This window comes from Gorilla gorilla, chromosome 16 (genome assembly GCF_029281585.2).
Source record: "Gorilla gorilla gorilla isolate KB3781 chromosome 16, NHGRI_mGorGor1-v2.1_pri, whole genome shotgun sequence".
NCBI lineage: Eukaryota > Metazoa > Chordata > Mammalia > Primates > Hominidae > Gorilla > Gorilla gorilla.
The window spans coordinates 102,543,099-102,562,280 of record NC_073240.2 but is presented as its reverse complement, the minus strand read 5'-3'; the positions used below and the strand labels follow the sequence as shown (position 1 = coordinate 102,562,280).

The 19,182-nt window shown below is 42.6% G+C and overlaps 1 protein-coding gene across 1 annotated transcript; it reads left to right on the top strand.

Moving 5' to 3' along the window:
• Positions 1-1,631: 1,631 nt before the first annotated feature.
• On the top strand, positions 1,632-18,019 carry SNRPA1 (small nuclear ribonucleoprotein polypeptide A'). Its single transcript, XM_019011195.3, has 9 exons — positions 1,632-4,044; positions 6,354-6,501; positions 7,471-7,549; positions 11,794-11,840; positions 12,484-12,586; positions 13,201-13,280; positions 13,693-13,768; positions 14,430-14,523; positions 17,747-18,019. The coding sequence occupies exons 1-9, from the start codon at positions 3,963-3,965 to the stop codon at positions 17,803-17,805; spliced, it is 768 nt and encodes a 255-aa protein (XP_018866740.1). The 5' UTR covers positions 1,632-3,962; the 3' UTR covers positions 17,806-18,019.
• Positions 18,020-19,182: the final 1,163 nt, after the last annotated feature.

Sequence of the window (19,182 nt, the reverse complement as noted above, 5' to 3'; positions counted from 1 at the left end):
AAGTGATTCTCGTGCCTCAGCCTCCCAAGTAGCTGGGATTATAGGTACGTGCCACCACACCCGGCTAATTTTTGTATTTTTAGTAGAGGCGGGGTTTCACCATGTTGGCCAGGCTGGTCTCAAACTCCTGACCTCAGGTGACCCACCCACCTCAGCCTCCCATAGTGCTGGGATGACAGGCATGAGCCACCACGCCCAGCCAACTATCATTATTCTCAAATAGCATGGTTATGTATGTAGAAAATCCACAAGAATGCTTACAGATAAACTTATAATAAGTAAATTTCACAAGATCGCTGGATGTAACGCCAATATACAAAAATCTGCTGTATTTAGATATATCAAACTAATGATTAGAAAATGGAGTTTTTAAACAAAAGGTACTATTTACAGTAGCATCAAAAACTATCAAATATCTAGACAATCTATCAAATATCTAGACAATCTAGTAAAGGATATACAAGGCCTCGACACAAAATCTGCAAGATGCTACTGAAATTAAAGAGTACCTCAATAAATGTAGGGTTATAATATGCCCATTGATTGGAATACTTAATATTGTAAAGATATTAATTCTCTCCAAATTCATCTACAGATCCAACACAATACAAATCAAATCATGGGTGCTTTTTCACGTATAAGATATATCTATAATTTATGTTCACATGCAAAGGATTAGAATAATCAGATAACTACTAGATAATCTGAGAAAAAAATGGGAGCTTTTTTTGAGGGACAAATAACAAGTCTTTTTCTAAAGCTTGTATTCTGCAAGGATAGCTGACTAAACCCATGGAAAAGAACAGCTAGTTCAGAAGCAGAGGCCCTCACATATTTGGACATTTGATTTTTGAAAAGAGCTGCTCTGCAGAGCAGTGAGGGAGAAGATGGTCTTTTCAATAAATGGTGCTGGGTCCACCAAATATCCATATGGGGAAAAATATATCTTCTTCCCTACCTTAGACTATGCACAAAAATCTAGGCCAGAGAGACTGCAGATCTAAATGGACAAGGTGGAAGAAGAAAGCTTTTAGAAGAAAATATAATTTTGGAGTAGGCAAAAGTTTCTCACAGCATACTCGAAAACTATTAGCTGTATAGGGAAAGGTTCATAAATCAGACTGTATTAAAATGAAGAACCTCTATTCATCAAAAGATACCATTAAGAGAGTGAAAACCCAAGCCACAGGGGGAAGATACTCACTACAGACATAGCTCACAAGGTTCCTATTGAAAAAATATAAAGAGCTCCTACAAATTAGTTTTAAAAAAAAATAAAGCCCAATAGAAAAATGGGCAAAACACCTAAGCAGACACTTCATTAAAGAGGTTATCCAAATAAACAAATATATTTTTTAAAGTTCTCAATTGTGTTAGTAATTAGGGAAATACAGTTAAAACCACAATTTCATACCATTACCTATCTACCAGAATGGCTAAGATTAAAAAGACAATACTAAACGTTAGCAAGGAGTTTAAGTTGGCAACCACTTTGGAAAACTATGTCCTACTTAAGCTGAACATAAGTAAGCCCTATGACCCAGTAATTCCATCCCCGGGTGTATATCAGTATATGTGTTCACATAAAGATATATATTATTGAGTTTGTAGGTACACTATTTATAATATAAAAGCACTATTTATAAAAGAGTGAAAATTACCCAAATGTTCATCAACAGCAGAATGGATAAGTAAATTGTAAAACATCCACAATGAAATACTATATTACAGTGAGAATAGATTAACTACATCTACACACAAACATAATGTTTAGCAAAAAATATGTAAGGTACTTCATTTGCATAAATACAAAACTAGGTAAAGCAAATCTATACAAGATGGCAGGATAATGGTTACCCTTGGGGCAAGGGTGGTGACTAGATGAAGACAGGAGGAGGGCTTCTGGAATGTGGCAATGTCCTGTTCTTACGAGGATGCTAGTTGGTTGGGTGTGTTCAGTTTGCATTCTTCTATATGTATATCATACTTCAATAAAAGTTCAAGGAGAATCATTTCCGGGTGGATTGTAGAACTAAATGTGAAAAGCAAAACAATCGTCTAGTAGACCACATAGGAAAATGCGATGGGGGTAAGGGAAGATTTCTTAAGGCACATGCACATGCACACACACCCAATCCACTAACCTAAAGAAAATAATTGAACTACATAAAACTTGGAAACTTCTCAGCCAGGCGAGGTGGCTCACGCCTGTAATCCCAGCACTGTGGGAGTCTGAGGCAGGTGGATCACTTGAGCTCAGGAGTTGGAGACCAGCCTGGGCCACATGTCAAAACCTTGTCTCTACAAAAAATACAAAAGTTAGCCAGGCCTGTTACCTGTGCCTATAGTCCCGGCTATTTGGGAGGCTGAGGTGGGAGGATCTCTTGAGCCTGAGAGGTCAAGGCTGCAGTGAGTCCTGATGGCACCACTGCACTCCAGCCTAGGTGACAGAGTGAGACCCTGTCTAAAAAAAAAAAAAAAAATTCTAATCATCAACACCATTAAGAGTGAAAAGGCAAGCCACAGAGTGTGTTCATATCCCTAATATATAAAGAAATTCCACAAATCAATAAGAAAAAAAGGCAGACAACTCCATAAGGAAAAAAAAAAATGAGCCAGGGACTCGAAAGAACACTTAACAAAGGAAGCTATCAGAATGGGCACCATACACATGAGAAGGTTCTCAGCTTCATTAGTGATTAGAGAAAAGCAAAGCAAAGCAGTAGTGCAATACCGCCACACACCCATCAGAATAGCTGAAGTTATAGAGTTAAAATGCCAAGAAGGCTGAAGCTGGAAGCCATGAAAACCCTTACACACCGCTGGAGTGTGTATATTATTTCAGCCTCTTAGCATAACTGTTGGGCATTACTTATTGATGATAGATATCATACCCTATGTCCCAGCAGTTCCACTCCAGGACAAACTCATGCAAATGTGCATCAGATCCACGTACCAGAAAATTCATAGCAGCATTACTCAGAATAGCCCTAACTGAAAACTACTTTGATGTCTATCAACAGCAGAATAAGTAATTTATGGTATAATATATACAATGGAATTCTCTTCAGCAGCGAAAGCAAACAAACCATCTCTGTATGCAACCTGGATGGACTCCAGACATAATATAGACTCCATGAAACTAGGCCCAAAAAAAGCATACTGCATGATTCTATTTATAGCAAAAGCAAGCAAACCGAATTCGTAGTGTTGAGTTCGCGGTTGCCTTTTGGGAAAGAGGGAGGCTTTCAGAATAGTGGTGTTTTGGATCCCGGTGTCGGCTACGCAGCTGTGTTCACTCTAGTCATTAATCACTCTGTAAATTCCTGATATGCACACTTTTATGTATATCACATTTCATACATATGAATATTCAGAAGTCTAAAGGTCACAAGCTTAACCGCAAACCCTACCGTGCCCGAGGCCGGGCTGGACTTGCGGAGCGGTGGGGTTGTCCCGGCGACCTGCCCCAGGCGGGCCACCTAGCCCGGGATCTCACACTGTACCCCGGAGCAAGGCCCAGGCCCGGGACGGGCACCTGAACTCCTGGACCCTTCACTGAACCCCACGGGTTCCCGCGACGGCTGGTGGAGGGAGGACAGTCACAGCTTCCCCTCCCACCTCGAGGTGCGCTAATGCATGAGAAAGTTCCCCTCGGGTGTTTCCACATTCGCCTTAACTTTTAAACACCAACGTCTGGAATCAGGGGTCCTCCAGACTCCGAACACACCCTAGGAAACAACCCAGAGCTAGACACATCCCCTGTGCGCGCGCCACGACTTCCGGCAGGAACGCCCCCGGAGGCGTGGCTTTTCGATTGCTTCGGCCTGGCGGTCGAGCTGCGCGCGCACTCGGCGGCTGCGATTGGTGCTGCCTGGCGGCGGGGCGCGGGGCACGCTGGGACGTCTCGCTGGCGGGAGGCCACGGGCTTTCCGCAGCGCGGGGGAACGGGAGGCTGCAGGATGGTCAAGCTGACGGCGGAGCTGATCGAGCAGGCGGCGCAGTACACCAACGCGGTGCGCGACCGGGAGCTGGACCTCCGGGGTGAGTCCGGGGTCGTGGGCGGCCAGTCCCCAGGCAGCACCGAGCCGCCTTATTTTCCGCGCTTTGCCGCGTGCACCGAAGGCCGGAGCTTGGCCCGCGGGCCGGTTGTCTGGGCCCCGACCGGGCTGCGCAGGGAAGGCCGGGCCTGATTCTTGCCGTTGTTGCCAAATGAGCATCCCGTTAAGCTCTTGGGAGCCTTCTGTTAGCGCCGTGCCTCTTGACAGGCACGGGTGACTTCATTACTTCCTGGTGCATACTCGTGGGGCCCTATTAGGCCTTGCTTGGCTGTTTCGCCGCTGGCTCTGTTTGAGGGCCCGGAAGAGCGGCTCATTAATGGTTGTAACGCTAGTGCAGGGCGAGGGATTGGTTCTTAACACTTGCCGCCAGATGGTATTGTGAGCGTAGATAGGATATGTGTTCATTATTCCTAATGTGAGGGAGGAAACTAAGTCCCCGAACAGCCGCGATTGTTTCCTCCAGTATTTTCTACTTGGTAGCTTTAATTGTCTGGCGTTTCCCCTATATGAAGACGTTTTAAAAATTGAACTGTGTCACCCAGGCTTGCACCGCCGGGTGCTGTGTGTAAGTTGTGGAAGCGCTCGCAATTATTCAGATTCCTGTACTATTTCAACCTTAGCAAGACTTGGTAAGATACTGGGAGGGCAGCTAGCTAGTTGGCATTTCAGGAGACGGCTTTAAAAAGGACGTGATAGAGCAACTTCTCTGAGGATGAGACCATGCTGTCGTAGCCTGAGATTTGTTCCCGTGGGGACCTATGGCCTCGGAGCAGCATCGCTGCGGGATCTGCTTAGATTTCTTGCTGACCTTTGGGAAATCCCAGTGTTTTGTTTTGTGTAGTGTTGAGATCGAGTCTCGCTCTTTCGCCCCAGCTGGAGCGCAGTGGCTTGATCTCGGCTCACTGCAACCTCCGCCTCCCCGGTTCAGGTGATTCCTGTGTCTCAAGCCTCCCGAGTAGTTGGGATTACAGGCGTGAGCCACCGCGCCTGGCTGATTTTTGTATTTTTAGTAGAGACGGGGTTTCGCCATGTTGGTCAGGCTGGTCTCGAATTCCTGTCCTCAAGTGATCCGCCTCCGCTGGCCTCCCAAAGTGCTGGGATTACAGACGTGAACCACCGCGCCCGGCCCCCAGTATTTTTATTTTGTTGAAATAAAGTTTCTTAGAGAAAGGTTCAGTTAAAGAGCAACTCACCACTGGTTTTTTTTTTTTTTTTTTTTTTTTGAGACGGAGTTTCGCTCTTGTTGCCCAGGTTGGCGTGCAGTGGCGCAATGTCGGCTCACTGCAACCTCCGCCTCCCGGGTCCAAGCGATTCTCCTGCCTCAACCTCCCGAGTAGCTGGGATTACAGGCATGCGCCACCACGCCCGGCTAATTTTTTGTATTTTTAGTAAAGACATGGTTTCTCCGTGTTGGTCAGGCTGGTCTCGAACTCCCGACCTCAGGTGATCCGCCCGCCTTGGTCTCCCGAAGTGCTGGGATTACAGGCTTGAGCCACTGCGCCTGGCCCAACTCACCACTTTTGATGATCTCTGCCATTTCTCTTTATGGAGTACGTGCAGTGTTGAGAATACGTATTTTGATGCAGTACGTGTAGTACAGCTCTGAATTGTGTCCTTTAACTTTGGGTAAGTTCTTTTTTTAGTAGACCTTGCTTGCTTCTTCGGAATATTTCTTTTCTTATAGTGTCTAACACAATAATTATGCCCAAATTAGACAAATTAACATTTGAGTGTTCACAGATTTATTACTGTATGTAAACCATTGATCTTCAATTCTGAATTGGAGCTGGGGGAGGGGAGGGAGAACTGTCGTGATATGTTGAGGCTGCTCTGATGGGTTCTAAGAGTCTGGCCTGTGGAGATGCAAGAGTGGAGAACTGTTGTCCACAGTGTTTGAACGCCGTTTGGGCACTGAGACTCAGCAGCTCCGAGTGTAAATTCCTGTTGTGCCGATTCCGCTGAACTAGCCCAAACGACTTAGAACAGTGTGAGGCACCTTGTAAATGTTCTTGTAAATGTTAGCTGCCTATATCAGCCATTGTTAGTGTCCTTGTCCTTGTCGTCATCAGATTGTAAGCTTCATGGCACTGGCGACTTGAGACTCGTTCAGCGTTTTCTCTCTAGTATCTTAAACAGCGGCAAGTCATGCGTGACCTGACATAGGTGCTAGGTAATACTTCCTGAATAAATCAAAGCCTGGAGTCAGATACTATGAAATACAGCTAATGCTTTAAGGGGCAACTGTTTAGTTATATTAATACCTCTTGTGTTTTTTTTTCCTCCATTTTATAGGGTATAAAATTCCCGTCATTGAAAATCTAGGTGCTACGTTAGACCAGTTTGATGCTATTGATTTTTCTGACAATGAGATCAGGAAACTGGATGGTTTTCCTTTGTTGAGAAGACTGAAAACATTGTTAGTGAACAACAACAGAATATGGTACGTGTCTGTAGGGGAAAGTAATTTTTCCCCCTAGAGTAAATGTTGCAGTGTTTCCTGAAGAAGTTGTAGCACGTGCTACCGGTTAAACCTACATGTTTCTTTTTCTTTTTTTTTTTATATTTTGAAAAAATATTTTTTCCATAATGGAAGCCACATTCAATACATGTTTTTTCTTAAAATGAGAAATGAACTTCACTTTTCCTATAGAGATCCAGAGATTAACCTGGCATTAGTCTAGTCTTGTATCTGTTCAGAAATCATGTATTTTTATTTTCATGGTAAGTTTCTAATTAAAAACATGTTGCTTTGTATACATTTTGGCTTCTAAAACAATTATCAAAGGGGTCATAGTAAAAGGATATATAAAGGTAACAATTATACTTTTGACTGAGCGTCTCTGCTATTTTTTTTTAACTGCAACTAATTTCTAGACTGTTGCTTATTGAAATTGAGCTCTTTTTTGACCCTGCCTTCATCAGCTCTGTGTAAACTTTATTGGAAAAAAAGCACTTGGTGTATAGATAATGTCTTTAAAGGTACTGGGTGGTGAGTGGGATTTCCTTCAGATAGAAATATTTCTCATAGGTTAACCATTCCCCTATAGTATAGTTGTTGTGTCTTGTACCTGAGCTGGGAATCCAGAATTATTTGTATTTCTGTGCTGCCTGCACAAAAAATCATGAAGTGAGTTAAGTAGTTTGTGCCACCCAGGAGTTGCACTTTTTCTCAGGTTCCACTAGATGGTATGACAGTAGAATTAGCCCCAGGCAATGTCCGAAATCCCACTTCTGTTGCTGACCCTGTGGCCTCAGAAAAGGGTTCTTCTTTTTTGCTTTGTTTCCTCTTTGTCAGGGTGTTGGAAGAAGGATCTCTAAGTGTCTCTCTGTGATCCTCTGAGCAAGGAGGTAGATAAAATTGTTAGCTTATTTAATTTTCACTTTTACCAAGACTCTATTTTTATTTTAGCCGTATAGGTGAGGGACTTGATCAGGCTCTGCCCTGTCTGACAGAACTCATTCTCACCAATAATAGTCTCGTGGAACTGGTAAGTTGCACAGAAGGAAAATGTATTTGGTGGGTGGGGTTAAAGGTACTATGTGCTTCCTACAGAAAATTTACAAAATCTAGAAAATGATCTCAGTATCCTCTTTCTTATCTTTTTCTTAATTCAGGATCTGGGCCTTTTGGGTTCTGCAGCCGTATGTTGCAAATATTTTCCTACTTTTACTTGACTTTTGACTTGGGATGTCTTGTTAGAGAGGTTCCTAATTTAGGTGCAGTCCAATGAATCAATCTTCTTTATTGTAGCCCTTTTGATGTTTAAATTTCCCCTATTCCAGGGTTATAAACTCCTATGTTGTTTTCTACAATTGCAGTGTTCAATATAGTACCAGTAACTACAGGTGGCTACTTATAGTTGAGATGTGCTAGAACTATAAAATACATACTGGATTTCAAAGACTTAAGTGCAAAAAAAAAGTAAACTATCTCAGTAATTTTTTTATATCGATGTTGAAATGATAACGTTTTGGATAATAGGTTAAACGGCATATTATTAAAATTAGTTTCACCTATTTTAACATAGCTACTAGAAAATTTTAGATTACATATCTGATATGCATTAAATCTTGCTGAACAGTTCTAGTCTAGAAACCTTGTTTTACTCTTCACGTTAGATGAACAATCCACTTGGAACTGTTGTTATGCTTTTTAAATTTCTGTTCTGTGTATCCAATTTTTAACACAATTGAGATACTGTATATTGTTTTGTAACCTAAATTCTTCACTTAAACACTGGATGCTTAAATTTATATTGTAGGCCAGGTGCCATAGCTCATGCCTGGAATCCCAGCACTTCGGGAAGCCAAGGTGGGAGGATCACCTGAGCCCAGCCTGGGCAACATAGTGAGACCTTGTCTTTCTCTATAAGTAATTTTTTTTTAAAAAAGCCGGGTGCGGTGGCTCATGCCTGTAATCCCAGCACTTTGGGAGGCCGAGGCGGGTGGATCACGAGGTCAGGAGTTCAAGACCAGCCTGGGCAATATGGTGAAACCCCATCTCTACTAAAAATACAAAAATTAGCCGGGCGTGGTGGTGGGTGCCTGTAATCCCAGCTTCTTGGGAGGCTGAGACAGGAGGATTGCTTGAACCCAGGAGGCAGAGGTTGCAATGAGCTGAGATCATGCCGCTGCACTCCAGCCTGGGCAAAGAAAGAGACTCCATCTCAAAAAAAAAAAAAAAATGCCAAAAGTGCTAGCGTGCATCTGTGGTCCCAGGTATTCCAGTGGCTGAAGTGGGAGGATCGCTTGAGCCCTAGCCATCAATCGAGGCTGCAGTGAGACATGATCATGTCTCTGTACTCCAGTCTGGGCAATAGTGCAAGACCTCATCTCAAAAAAAAAAAAAAATCGTATAACTTAATTTTGTGACTTAACCTTCCTCCCGTATTTTCCTGATTGTTGAGAATGAACTGTGTTCCTTTCCTTGTGGACAAGGTCCATAGCATCCTTCAGATTCTCAAGGAGATGCTTGACTACAAACATAAGAAAGCACTGGTCCATGGCCATGTCCTTTCTGAAGTGTGTGAAGTATTCAACCCGAAATACATATTTATAGGCAATGTGTCTCATGATAGGTGCTGTTAGAGAAATTATAGTTGTATTTAAAGCTCTTTGCAAAAATGAAGACTATTGGGTTTATCAGTTATTGAGAGAGGTCTGTTAGAATCTCACAGCATGGTAGTGGATTTGACTATCCCTGAAGTTCTGTCGATTTTAGTTTTGTATATTTTGAAGTTGCCTTATTTGATACATACAAATTTTAAATTAGTCATATCTTTCTGGTGAACGGAAACTTCTTATTATGTTGTGACCCTCGATCTCTATTAATGCTGTTTACCTTGAGGTTTCTTTTACCTCGAAACAATCTTTGTTTTGGTTAGTTATATGCATGATAAATCGTTTTCCATCCAAAATTTACTTTCAGCTTTTCTGTACCTCTTGTACTTTAGATTTCTCTCTTAAAAACTGTATGGTTGGATTTTTTTTTTTTTTTTTTTTTTTTTTTTTTTTTTGAGGCAGAGTGGCTGGAGCGCAGTGGCAAGATCTCGGCTCACTGCAACCTCTGCCTCCTGGGTTCAAGTGATTCTCCTGCCTCAGCCTCCCGAGTAGCTGGGATTACAGGTGGGCGCCATCACATCTGGCTAATTTTTGTATTTTTTTTTTTTTTAGTAGAGACGGAGTTTCACCATGTTGGTCGGGCTGGTCTCGAACTCCTGACCTTGTGATCCTACCGCCTCGGCCTCCCAAAGTGCTGGGATTATAGGCGTGAGTCACCGCGCCCAGCTCTGGTTGGAATTTTTTACAATCCACTCTGAAAGCTCTTTTAAGTGAATTATTTATATTTAGTCTGTTTACATTTAATGTAATTACTGGTGTGTTCCAGTTTGTCTTCTCTCTGTTCTGGGGCTTCCTGTCTGTCCCACCCGTTCTTCAATCCTTTTTCTCTCCTTTATTGTAGATGCTCTCCTTCTGTCATTCCATTTTTCCTTCTGATGGTTTAGAAATTACTCTCTTTCAGTCTTGAGTTAGCATCGTAGGAATTAAAACACACATATTTATAAAAGTTTAAAATTAAATGTTAAGATCACTGTACCATGACCTTCAACATTTAATTTTAAACTTTGACACCTTTACCCTCCTAAACAATACAGTACAGTGACCTTCAACATTTCAGCAGCCTTCGGCTGTTAATATTTATTCTTTTTTGAAGCCCATCACTACATCGCCATTATGTTTTACACTGTGTATGTAACAAATGTTACCACTTTGTTCTTTATTCCTTTTTGGACCATCTTCAGGGGAGGTAAAACAGTATCAAGCTCTAGAGCTCCCTCTGGTGGTTTTTGTGACATATTTGAAGATGGCAGCTTGCTTTTTGAGAATTTCTGGCTCTGCTCTCCCTGTTTTTATCTGTACTTTTTTTTCTCACTGTGCCTCTTGGACACACACACCCCTTCCCCACCATCTACCCAATTTGTGCCTGTTCCAGCAGTTTCTCTTCAGGGCAGGGCCGTGTTGGGACATGATTTCTATTAAGAGTGAGGGCCCAAATTGCTCTTGCCCCTGCAGCCCTTATCACAGACCCCTGTAATCATTATTGGAACATGCTGGTCATGGGCCTGCTTTTCTCAGTCACTGGAGTTCTCCAGTTTGTAAGATGGCTCCTCGCCTCCCCTCTGCTTCTTCTTGTACAAAGGCCGTCACCCTGCAAGCCTTGTTGCTCTCAACATGGGTTGTCTCTACTTGTTCCTATTTTAGAGTTACTGCAGAATGTCTTGCCATCTAGCTTGGCTGTAGCTGTTAACCATAGGTTTTTGTTTTTTTGCTATCCTTATTGCACTATGTTTTATGGAACAATTGGAGAAGATTAAAAATTCACCCTGCCTACCGGGCGTGGTGGCTCACGCCTGTAATCCCAGCTCTTTGGGAGGCCGAGGCAGGCAGATCACGAGGTCAGGAGATCGAGACCATCCTGGCTAATACAGTGAAACCCCGTCTTTACTAAAAATACAAAAAAAATTAGCCGGGCATGGTGGTGGGCGCCTGTAGTCCCAGCTACTTGGGAGGCTGAGGCAGGAGAATGGCATGAACCCGGGAGGCGGAGCTTGCAGTGAGCCAAGATCGCGCCACTGCACTCCAGCCTGGGCAACGGAGCGAGACTCCGTCTCAAAAAAAAAAAAAAAAAATCACACTGCCTTCTTTCCATTAATTCGATCATTTTTAAACTATACTATTCCTCGTCCCTGCAAATTTTATTTAAAGAGATTTGCAGGGGCAGCTAGGATAAATGTACCTTCTTTCAAAAGACAGTATGCCTTTGTTGTTCTTAGACCCTGAAGCTGGTGCTACCAGGAAAGCCCACTTACACCAAGATTCTGGCTTGCAGTTCCCACTGTGAATAGGTTGCTCCAGAGTCCCATCAGCTTTGCCATTGTTTTCTTTTCCAAATCATGGCTCAGCAGCCACTTTGAGATTCCTGTAGGAAAGCAATTTTTTATCTCCTGCTATTGAGACAGAAGCTGTTAATGCCAAGATTTTAAGAAGCTCAAATGTATTCATCAGTAGAAATTATTTAAACATTTGTGATGTGCTAGTATTGGGCTTGTTGCTAGAGAGTAAAAATTAACTAAATAATTAAAAGACAACTTGCTTCAAAAGCACTCTCCATTTCAGAATCTCAAAATAGCATGTGGTATTCGCGTTCTTACCTGTGGCTATTGCTTGACAGGGTGATCTGGACCCTCTGGCATCTCTCAAATCGCTGACTTACCTAAGGTATGGGAATTACATATTGTGACAAAATGAAGCCCTTTAAAATAACATTACTTTTACCAGCCTTGACCTTAATGTAATCAGTTAATTAAAAAATGTGGCACATATGCACCATGGAATACTATGCAGCCATAAAAAAGGATGAGCTCATGTCCTTTGTAGGGACATGGATGAAGCTGGAAACCATCATTCTCAGCAAACTATCGCAAGGACCAAAAACCAAACACCCCATGTTCTCACTCATAGGTGAGAATTGAACAGTGAAAACACTTGGACACAGGAAGGGGAACATCACACACTGGGGCCTGTTGTGGGGTGGGGGAAGGGGGAGGGAAAGCATTAGGAGATATACCTAATGCTAAATGACGAGTTAATGGGTGCAGCACACCAGCATGGCGCATGTATACGTATGTAACAAACCTGCAAGTTGTGCACATGTACCCTAGAACTTAAAGTATAATTTTTGAAAAAGTGCCTTTTACAAAGAAAGATTGAATATATTTCCTTAATGTTAAATTGTTACAGTGTTGCAATGTGAAGAATGTGAATGTTCCCTTGATTTATAGGTTCCTTAGACTATTCAAACAGACCTCTTGAGTACTGTGCCATGAACAAGTTTGCCATTGTGTTCTTCCTTTTCTTGTAGTATCCTAAGAAATCCGGTAACCAATAAGAAGCATTACAGATTGTATGTGATTTATAAAGTTCCGCAAGTCAGAGTACTGGATTTCCAGAAAGTGAAACTGAAAGTAAGTAGTAATCTGTTGCTTGTGCGTCATTATAGAGTTGTGTGTTTTTCTTTATATTTTTATTACTGATTATTAAAATTGTCTAAATGAGTAAATTTTACCATTAGTTTGTAATAAAAGTGGGAGGGAAAAGGTTACATCACATTTTTTTCTAATAGCAGAGTTTATGATAGAACTTTTAAGTTGGAGCTCTTTTATGTAATGCTGGCTATTCCAAAGTTCGCAAAGTGCTGAGGCCACGGTGAACATTCTTAACAGCGGATTGTCTGCCTAGATACGCTCCCCGTGGAGAACTTAATGTAACCCACTTTCGTGCAGCTCCGTGTGTTAGAATGATTTTTCCCTTTATTAGGAATTCATTAGTTTATTATTCGTTTAATTGCCTTCTTAGTTCCCTGGGATCCCCTCCTTGGAACTAGGAGAATGAACTTTCTTCAGGGAGCTTTACCAAAGAAGGAAGACTACTGTGTCTTCTCTTAATTTAAAATTGCTTTTTGGTATTTTCACCAGCCCGGAGTACTGTAGGAGAGTTCGCTTCCATGTCTTCTGAGGAATGCATCTAAATGCATGTGGTATTCCTATTTCCATTAACTCTGTGTGTGGTGTCGCTGTAGGAGCGTCAGGAAGCAGAGAAAATGTTCAAGGGCAAACGGGGTGCACAGCTTGCAAAGGATATTGCCAGGAGAAGCAAAACGTAAGACACGGATATCCAACTTAACTCTACTTCACCTTCAGAAACATGATCTGATCTGTCTGGCAGTTCGTCTCCTACAAAATTAACCAAAAACTCTGACATATTAATGTGGTATTAAATTTGAGTGCTTATAGTCCATGTACATCAATGGTCCATACATCACAAGAAATTTCTACCAGCTTAGCAGAGCAAATATTTCAGTAGTCAGTCTTCATGTGATACCATGTACATCCTATTTTCTATATAGGAAGATGAACTGGATGGTGTTTCTGAAGGAGAGAGTTCTTGTATCAGTTTGTTAACAAAGATAAGATACTACACTGGTTGAATTACTTTCAAAAGCTTTTGAAAGTAAAAGAGAAGCAACTTCTGTTGGTCTAGGTTTAACAGTTATGTTCTTCCCCCTCTTAAGTTTTAATCCAGGTGCTGGTTTGCCAACTGACAAAAAGAAAGGTGGGCCATCTCCAGGGGATGTAGAAGCAATCAAGGTAATCATGTGTTAGGATTCTTGGACTGGAATGAGCTAAGATGGGTTCAGAACACAAAGCTGGATAATAAACATGTTCCGAACATTGCAGATTTCATTTTCCCACAGTTATTAGCATACAGCAGTATTTCTGTTTAAGGAAAAACTAGCATAAAGTTATTATTTGATCAGACTTGAAATTACACAAGCTAATTAATGTGGAGGCAGCTTTGTCTTTCTCATTTCCCAAGGTGCATTTATCACTTCGAATACTTACCTTGGTATGCTGTCTCAGTGTTTGCCTTAATTTTTACTTTCGAAGATTTGCTGTCTGGCAAATCCTTTTGACTGATCAGTAGGGACCCTAGTTTTATAATATTGCCTCCTTAAATTATTCAGTAACATAATTGCAAATAGTTACTTCACTTAGCTACGATTTTAGAACATGTGGAGTGATTATTTATAAGAAGGCCTGCATCTCTTCACCAATTTTAGAAATTTGTGGTTTGGCTTCTAGTTTTATTTTTGTGGGCCAATAACATTCTTCCCCCAGCACCAAAGTCTTTAATGTTCCTGATGGAGAAGTTGCTGTGAATTTCTGTAGGTGATTGACACTTAGTTTTCTGGGTAGCTGATACTTGGTTGAAGTTAATCATCCATCTCTATTGCCCTCTGTCCTCCAGAATGCCATAGCAAATGCTTCAACTCTGGCTGAAGTGGAGAGGCTGAAGGGGTTGCTGCAGTCTGGTCAGATCCCTGGCAGAGAACGCAGATCGGGTGAGCAAATGGTGTTCTTTGTATGTTCAAATTAATGTTACACTCAGAGTGTAACTCACAACCATTTAGATGCCGTGACTCTGGAATGCCAGAGTAGTGCCTCCTTACATCAAATCTAATATATGAAATCTCTTTAAATGCTCTTTGAAGATAAAGTATTTGATGGGCTGGGTGCAGTGGCTCACGCCTGTAATCCCAGCACTTTGGGAGGCTGAGGTGGACGGATCACCTGAGGTCAGGAGTTCGAGACCAGCCTGACCAACATGGAGAAACCCCATCTCTACTAAAAATACAAAATTAGCCGGGGGTGGTGGTGCATGCCTGTAATCCCAGCTACTCGGGAGGCTGAGGCAGGAGAATCGCTTGAACCTGGGAGGTGGAGGTTGTGGTGAGCCGAGATCGCACTATTGCACTCCAGCCTGGGCAACGAGCAAAACTGCAGCTCAAAAAAAAAAAAAAAAAGGTATTTCATGAAGAAAGTTAAGTTACAGCACTGTGGGGGGTTTTATGTAACAGTTGAAGCTAGCATTACTTCAGCCATGGAGTGCACTGAACACTAGCGATAGCCATGTGGACTTTTACCTATATATATTTGCGTGTGTACATAATACCTCAGTAGTTAGGAACACAGGTTCTAGAGCCAAGCAGTCCAAGGCCCAAATCTCAGCTTCACCAGCTCTGCCTTTGGACAAGTTTCTTCAAGTCTTTCCTCATCTTTAAATCTGAGATAACAATAGTACCAAACCTCAAAAGGTTGCCGAGAGGCTAAGAGACTGAATATAGCACAAGGCTCAACATTAGCGAGTTTTTGATAAGTGGTAACTGTTCTAACATTTGAATGCCTACTTTATGCTAGGCAGCATGTGGGGCACTAGGGATATAAAATAAAAAAAATACTGAAATACATCTTACAAGTTTTGATATGAATGTAACTGGGGACAGCCATTTAGAGTGCTGTCTTGGGGAAGTTTCCTAGGGAAATAATGTTTGAGCTGGAAGCTAAAAATTAAAAAGACGTTTTTTTTTCTTCTTGAGTCAGAGTTTTGCTTTTTGCCCAGGCTGGAGTGCAGTGGCACGATCTCAGCTCACGCCAACCTCCGCCTCCCGGGTTCAAGCGATTCTCCTGCCTCAGCCTCCCAAGTAGCTGGGATTACAGGCACCTGCTACCGTGCCTGGCTAATTAATTTTTAGTAGAGACAGGGTTTCACCATGTTGGCCAGGATGGTCTCAATCTCTTGACCCCGTGATCCACCTGCCTCGTCCTCCCAAAGTGCTGGGATTACAGGTGTGAGCCCCGTGCCCATCCAAAAAGAAATTTTTTAAGACCAGTAATTCTCTACTGTATGGTTTGTGGGCCTCTGGGAGTCTGTAAGGTGAAGACTGGTTTTTTTTTGTTGTTGTTGTTGTTGTTGTTGTTGTTGTTGTTGCTTTGAGACTCAGTCTCGCTCTGTCACCCAGGCTGGAGTGCAGTGGTGCAATCTCATCTCACTGCAAGCTCCGCCTCCTGGGTTCACGCCATTCTTCTGCCCCAGCCTCCCGAGTAGCTGGGACTACAGGCGCCCACCACCACGCCTGGCTAACTTTTTGTATTTTTTTTTTTTTAGTAGAGGCAGGGTTTCTACTAAAAACACATGTTAGCCAGGATGTTCTCAATCTCCTGACCTCATGATCCACCCGCCTTGGCCTCCCAAAGTGCTGGGATTACAGGCGTGAGCCACCGCGCCTGGCCGAAGACTGTTTTCATCTATAACACCAAGGTGTTACTTGCTTTAGTATGAACATTTGCACTGATGGAGCAATAGTGGGTACAACTGCGGGCACCTCAGTAGGAGTCAAGGCAGCAGCCTAAATAATAGCTGTTACATTCTTCCCTGCTCTGCACTCCCAGTAGCGTGCATACCAGTTTCACTTAAGAGTGTCCTGGCTGCAGCAGTAAAGATAATTAAATATCACTCCTCGGGCACACGTCTCTTTGATATTCTGGGTGACAGAAAGGGGGTGCACATGTCTGCATTCTTGAGTTAGGTGGTTATCTCCAGGCACTGGTGCAGTTGTTTCAGTTGAGAGGCAGCTACCTGTCTTCTCAAACACGATGAAGTGAGCCTGTCACTTCAGGGAAAACAATTGAAAATTCAAGGTTTGAAGCAAAAATTAAAATTTAGAAAACTTGTATCCACTGCCGTAACCTGCCAGCTTCCCAGTACTTTAAGACTTTTCTGGGGAACTCAATAGTAATGTTATGTGCATGTGAATTAATGGGTGTGACATTTTTGATGTTGTGTAATTACATGGCTCAACGTTTGGAAGATCTGCAAAAGTCGGTGAGCCACAGTTTTCCAAATGATACGAAATCATGTACGGGTAAAAGATTTGTTCAAAGTACACGATAAACCAAGTAAGAGTATGAAAAGTTCATTGATAAGGTTTCAGACTTTTACACTGCCATCTAACCTTGAGGAAGCTACCATTTGTCAAGTTTTAGCATAGTATCTAAAAAGAGCATCCACCATTATCTGCACAGGCTGTTAAAATCTTCCTCCCTTTTCTAACTATATGCCTCTGTGGCCAGATTTTCTTCATGCCCGTCAATCAAAATGCCATATTGCACAGGATGGAATGATGAAACCAATACAATAATTCAGCTGACTGATGTTAAGTCAGACATTAAGTCAACAAGTCAACAATAACAGTTGTTTCCCAAACAATTGAAGGAGTTACAACTTTTTTTCCCCCCTGGAATACATTGAGCAAAATAACTGCCATAAATTGTTGAACAAATGTAACATTTTTTGGTAGTTGTTGGCATATTTCCCTAATTTAGAGACAATAAAGTCATTGAACTGTTGCCAGTATCTGGCATGTAGTAGGTGCCCAGTTGTTTTTGAGTATTTCCGGTTTCTTTGCCTACGGTAGTGCCATGAAAAGCACATGAGTATAGGCTTTACCTTCACCAAAAATGAATTATTATCAACTACAATGGGAGGCAACAATTTTGAAATCTTTGTGACCCTTTTCCTTTGAAATTGACCATCCCTTCCAGTACCTGCCAAAGACAGACTAGACCGTCCCTGGACTATAAGCTCCTCAAAGGCAGGTGCTGCTTTTGATCTTTTTGTACCTACTTCAGTGCCTAACAAACAGTGGCCACAGAACAAACACTTGCATGCTAAGGGAATGGATTCTCTAAAATTGATACTACTTTTGCTTTGGTGGTTTTCTTTAGGGCCCACTGATGATGGTGAAGAAGAGATGGAAGAAGACACAGTCACAAACGGGTCCTGAGCAGTGAGGCAGATGTATAATAATAGGCCCTCTTGGAACAAGTCTTGCTTTTCAAACATGGTATAATAGCCTTGTTTGTGTTAGCAAAGTGGAATCTATCAGCATTGTTGAAATGCTTAAGACTGCTGCTGATAATTTTGTAATATAAGTTTTGAAATCTAAATGTCAATTTTCTACAAATTATAAAAATAAACTCCACTCACTGTGCTGCCAAGTTGTGTGTCATCATGGTGCATTTGCAGTGAGGTCTAAGGACACGCTGAAATTGGAAATGCAGGAGGGCAGCGTTTTCTTGGTAGGCTTCCTGGGCTGGATTAGCTTCTGGCTCCTGCAGTGTCATGACACATGCCAGGAAGGCCGCCTTTTCCACTCCCACGTAGCCCTTCTGTTAATGCAGACTTACCTGTCGCTCTGGCTTCTGACAGGACAACTGAAATGATTCCATTTTTGAAATTGATTGGTGTGTCCCACCAAACCTGGCTATGTTTTTTGTTTTTTTCTCCCCCCCCAGGCTGGTCTCCAACTCTGGCTTCAAGTGATCCTCCCGCCTTGGCCTCCCAAGGGAGTACAGGCCTGAGCCACCATACCCAGCCTTTAGTTTTAGATATGTACATAGTTAACATAAAGGTCATATGGAGAGTCTACGAGAACATTTGTTGAAAGGGGCGTAAGTGACTCATATTTGAAGAACACGACTGCCTCATTGCCATCTCTCTGATCCCCCGTAGCCACGACAGTCTTAATCCCATCCTGTTGCATGTACTTTTGTGAAAAGCTTGGCACTTTATCAGTTAGCTCTTGCTGCAATAATGCTGTATAACAATCCGCCCGAAAACTCAGGGTTTTGTTTTTTTTTTTTTTTTTTTTAAGACGGAGTCTCGCTCTGTTGCCCAGGCTGGAGTGCAATGGCGCCATCTTGGCTCACTGCAAGCTCCGCCTCCCGGGTTCACACTATTCTCCTGCCTCAGCCTCCCGAGTAGCTGGGACTACAGGCGCCCACCACCACACCTGGCTAATTTTTTGTATTTTTAGTAGAGATGGGGTTTCACCGTGTTAGCCAGGATGGTGTCAATCTCCTGACCTCGTGATCCTCCCGCCTCGGCCGCCCAAAGTGCTGGGATTACAGGCGTGAGCCACCACGCCTGGCCAAACTCAGGGGTTTTAATCGACAACACTATTATGTAGTTGGCTCTGCTTATCACTGTAGGTCTGGATTAACTGGGGTGGCTTGGTTTCTTTACAGATCTCAGATGAACCAGCTCACCCGGCACAGGCACAAGAAGTAAACACTAGGAGCTTCTTAAGGCCTACCTACACTCAAAACTGACACACTTATTTCTGCCCACTTGCTATTAACCAAAGCAAGCCACCTCGCCA

What these genes read in the sequence shown, in the direction of transcription:
- SNRPA1 (XM_019011195.3), top strand. Translation starts at nt 3,963, where the DNA reads ATGGTCAAGCTGACGGCGGAGCTGATCGAGCAGGCGGCGCAGTACACC. An exon ending in ATAATAGTCTCGTGGAACTG is followed by an intron (nt 7,550 to 11,793) that starts GTAAGTTGCACA and finishes ATTGCTTGACAG; the next exon opens with GGTGATCTGGACCCTCTGGC. An exon ending in AAATCGCTGACTTACCTAAG is followed by an intron (nt 11,841 to 12,483) that starts GTATGGGAATTA and finishes CTTTTCTTGTAG; the next exon opens with TATCCTAAGAAATCCGGTAA.